At 39.5% G+C, this 3514-nt stretch overlaps 1 protein-coding gene across 1 annotated transcript; it reads left to right on the top strand.

Moving 5' to 3' along the window:
- Positions 1–207: 207 nt before the first annotated feature.
- On the top strand, positions 208–3188 carry LOC131864832 (ankyrin repeat-containing protein At5g02620-like). The gene is made up of 3 exons (XM_059215300.1): positions 208–938; positions 1349–1908; positions 2179–3188. The coding sequence occupies exons 1-3, from the start codon at positions 419–421 to the stop codon at positions 3076–3078; spliced, it is 1980 nt and encodes a 659-aa protein (XP_059071283.1). The 5' UTR covers positions 208–418; the 3' UTR covers positions 3079–3188.
- The last annotated feature ends 326 nt before the right edge of the window (positions 3189–3514 follow it).

Raw genomic sequence — 3514 nt, 5'->3', positions numbered from 1 at the left:
TAAGAAAAATAGACATTCCAACTATGAAAAAGTTGTAGTAATTTTGACGTGTAGGATCACTTCAAGTATTAAAAAAATAATGTTCTAGCAGAACACCCCATAGTCATATTATTCGCACCAAACTAGAGTAATTACTTGGCACCCAATCAAAGCTAATTAACACTGGTTATTTGCACCCAGTCAAGGTCAAAATGTTGTATCTGTTCCAACGAAAGAAAAAGTGAGATTCCAACTAAAGTTGTGGAAACCCTGAAGTGTAAGATGTGGATACTTGTATTTTTAATGTTTCCCTTGTGGAAAAACTGAGACCACATATTCTATTATGTAGTTTCTGGCATAATACTGAATGTAGTATTATTCAATCCTATTACAAAGAAGCGTGCCTTGGTGTTGAAGGCTGTAACGGCAGATATTTAGCATGGCCACTGAGGGTCAACAACTCGGCGGAAGGATCGATCCTGACGCCTTCAAAGCTGCGGTAACGCGTTTAAGGATCGATCAACAACTGAGTTCCCAACTTAAAGCAGCTCTCAACAATATTACACCTGGAGGGGAAAATACTCTTCTCCATTTGGCTGCTAGTGTAGGAAATCTACACTTCATTCAACAGCTCCTGCAACTCAATCGTCAACTTCTGAAGGAAACCGATCCCGAAGTGAAGCCTCTGCTTGTGAATGCTACCAATGCCGAAAAGGATACTGCGTTACACTTGGCTGCGCAGGGAGGTTTCTCCAACGTTGTGAAGATTCTACTCCAACAACCAGAAAGTGGTGTGGATCTCCGCAATAAGCTTGATGAAACAGCTTTGTTCAAAGCCTACGAAAGCGGCAATTTAGAGACAGTGAAGGCAATATTTGACGCATCTCCGTCGAGCTTACTCGAAAGTACGGTGCACAAGAGGAACTGTTTATCTGTTGCAGTAAACAGAGGAGATTCAGGTTATTTTATTTCGATTTTAGGATTTCTTTGCCTATAAGTTTGTAAAAGTATCTGCTAAGCATCTCCTAATTTAACGGTTCAAGACAAATATCATTTTGTCCCCAATTTTTTCTTTATCTTAAATAACACGAGGATGATTGTCTATCATGTTTCAGTTCTTTCTATTTTTTCAAGTCGTTTGATTATGTTGTTTCTATTTTACTTCAGCTTCTGTTCGTTTACAGTTGATAACCAATGAGTTCTTCTTTACTTCTTCGTGTATTTAGTTGAATTCTGTATTTATGTTGTTATATTAGTTGAGGTCTGTATCGCTTCAACAAAGGTAAATTAGGCATTCTCTTACCCTTGGCCCTTCTTGAAGAACATCTTATCTAACTTAAGGCAATGATTTTGGATGCTTCTTTTACAGATCTAGTTGATCATATACTAAATTTATCAGATGCGAAGCAGTTAATCCAACGTAAGGACGAACTTGGCAACACAGCTCTGCATATAGCTGTTGAAAGAAACTACGTGCATATAATAAAGAAGTTAATAAAATTTGAGGCCGAACTGTGTTATTGGGTTAATGACAGCCAAGAAACTCCCATCTGTGTGGCAGCGAAATTGGGTCATCTGGAAGCAGTACAAGAGTTGATAAATGAGAGGCCAGACGCTGTCGAAATACGGAATAGTTGTGGAATGAACGTTCTGCACTTAGCTGCCCTAGTTAGGCAAGTGCGAATTGTTGATTACCTGAACGAAGAGGTAGGCTTATCATACTTGGTCAACAAGGGACTTGACAAACCTCCACATGAAGAGCCTCTGCGAAGTGGAGGAAAGACAGATCCGGCTGAAAAGAAAGATCCAAAAGATGAGCCCGTGAAAAGTGGAGGAAACACAGATGCGGGTGAAATGAAATCTCCTTTTTCGAGGATAAGTGAAGGAGACACACCACTGCATATTGCAGCAAAGAAAAAAGACTTGAATGTAAGTCTCTTTTTATACAAACCTCTGTTTGTCACTGCTGAAGTTTGTTCTTTCAACCAATTACTGTGTACAGCTATATAAGTTTTGGGTTTGTGTAGATTCTTAATCTAATCTCGTCTATATATAGAGTCAAATTACTGAAAGTATTTCTACTGAAGACAGAAATTAAAATCATCACGGCAAGAACTTCCGTAGAAGAAATCTTTATGCATAGTTAGTTCCAATAGATCATTTAATTTTTATGAACTTATTTGAGTTTGCATTTTTCAGATGGTGAAGTCGTTGCTTTGTATAGCGGGGATAAACAAGTTTGCTGTCAACAAGGCAGGCTTAACGGCCTTTGATATCGTGAGAGAGAACACGCACTATCACGAATCTGACAAGATAATTTCAGTTCTGGCCAGTTATCCTTCCAATCGCAAGCCATTCTTGTACAGCGCTCCAAAGGTGAGTGCAGAGAAACATGAGGTTGCTGTTGAGATGGTGGACAAAACATATGAGGACAGGCGCAACACAGAACTAGTGGTGGCAGTTCTATTAGCGACAATGTCATTTACGGCAGCTTTCACTGCTCCGGGCAGTTTCGTGACGGACGATGGGAATGGAAATGGGGACTCAAAGGGATCGGGAATTTCGCCTGCGCCTGCGCCTGGAACTGGCTCAGACAAGAGTTTAGGTTCGCCGATTCTGCTTCCGTTGGCCTCCTTCAAGGTTTTTCTCATCTTTGATTGTGTGGCATTCTTTCTGTCGCTCTTAGTGGTGCTGATGTGGCAGATGAGTACACCTATTACCACGGGAAATAAGGTATTGTTCCTCTGTATTACCAACCTATTGGTTTGTGCCACGTTTGCCTTTACGGCCTATGGCTTCATGCTTGCAGTGTATGCCATGCTTTCCAACATGAATCCCGAGCTGGCTTGGTTCATTCTTGGGGCGTGCTTGATCATCTGCTTCTGTGGTAATTTCACTTTTTTCTACATGGCTGCAAAGTTTACAGTGAAGAAGGCTAGGTTTAACCACCTGAACGGTCTACTTCCTTTTCTTTCTGACCGTCTGGGGGAATACGTGTGGATAAAATTAGAAAGATGGGGGCTTTTGGACTTGGTGCGCCGGTCCAAAACCAAGTGGCTTGCTATCCTATACTACCATAGCAATGAGAACGATAAATAAGGTTTGGGAAAGTTGCTTTTGCAAGTCTGATACAGTGTTGCAGCTTCTTATTTCTACATGACTTTGATCGTATTCAACTATGTCTTATAATATTAAATGTTTTCATATTATTAGAAGTGTACAAAGTATCTACATCTGTGTTCAAATCAGATACTTGCGTGCTTAGAGCTGATTTGATATGTGTATGCTTCAAGTTGAATGTTAGATTTACTGTCAATAATATTTTTGTAAATTATTTTTATATTTAAATGATTATATTTATGATTCTTGAAAACAAATAAAGTGTATAAGGGTGTTTAGTCTTTTGATTGAAGATTGTGGGTTCTTGATGAATGGATAGATTATTTTGCCTTTGTATTTGGAAATGCAATCTCTCTTCATTACAAAAGAGGGTGGGTCCATATAAAGTAAGGGACCTTATCTAGACATGATCATA

This window comes from Cryptomeria japonica, unplaced genomic scaffold (genome assembly GCF_030272615.1).
Source record: "Cryptomeria japonica unplaced genomic scaffold, Sugi_1.0 HiC_scaffold_95, whole genome shotgun sequence".
Classification (NCBI taxonomy): domain Eukaryota; kingdom Viridiplantae; phylum Streptophyta; class Pinopsida; order Cupressales; family Cupressaceae; genus Cryptomeria; species Cryptomeria japonica.
The sequence above is the reverse complement of the archived record's forward strand: the minus strand, read 5'-3'. Positions and strand labels throughout refer to the sequence as shown.

What these genes read in the sequence shown, in the direction of transcription:
- LOC131864832 (XM_059215300.1), top strand. Translation starts at nt 419, where the DNA reads ATGGCCACTGAGGGTCAACAACTCGGCGGAAGGATCGATCCTGACGCC. An exon ending in AGTAAACAGAGGAGATTCAG is followed by an intron (nt 939 to 1,348) that starts GTTATTTTATTT and finishes CTTCTTTTACAG; the next exon opens with ATCTAGTTGATCATATACTA. An exon ending in CAAAGAAAAAAGACTTGAAT is followed by an intron (nt 1,909 to 2,178) that starts GTAAGTCTCTTT and finishes TGCATTTTTCAG; the next exon opens with ATGGTGAAGTCGTTGCTTTG.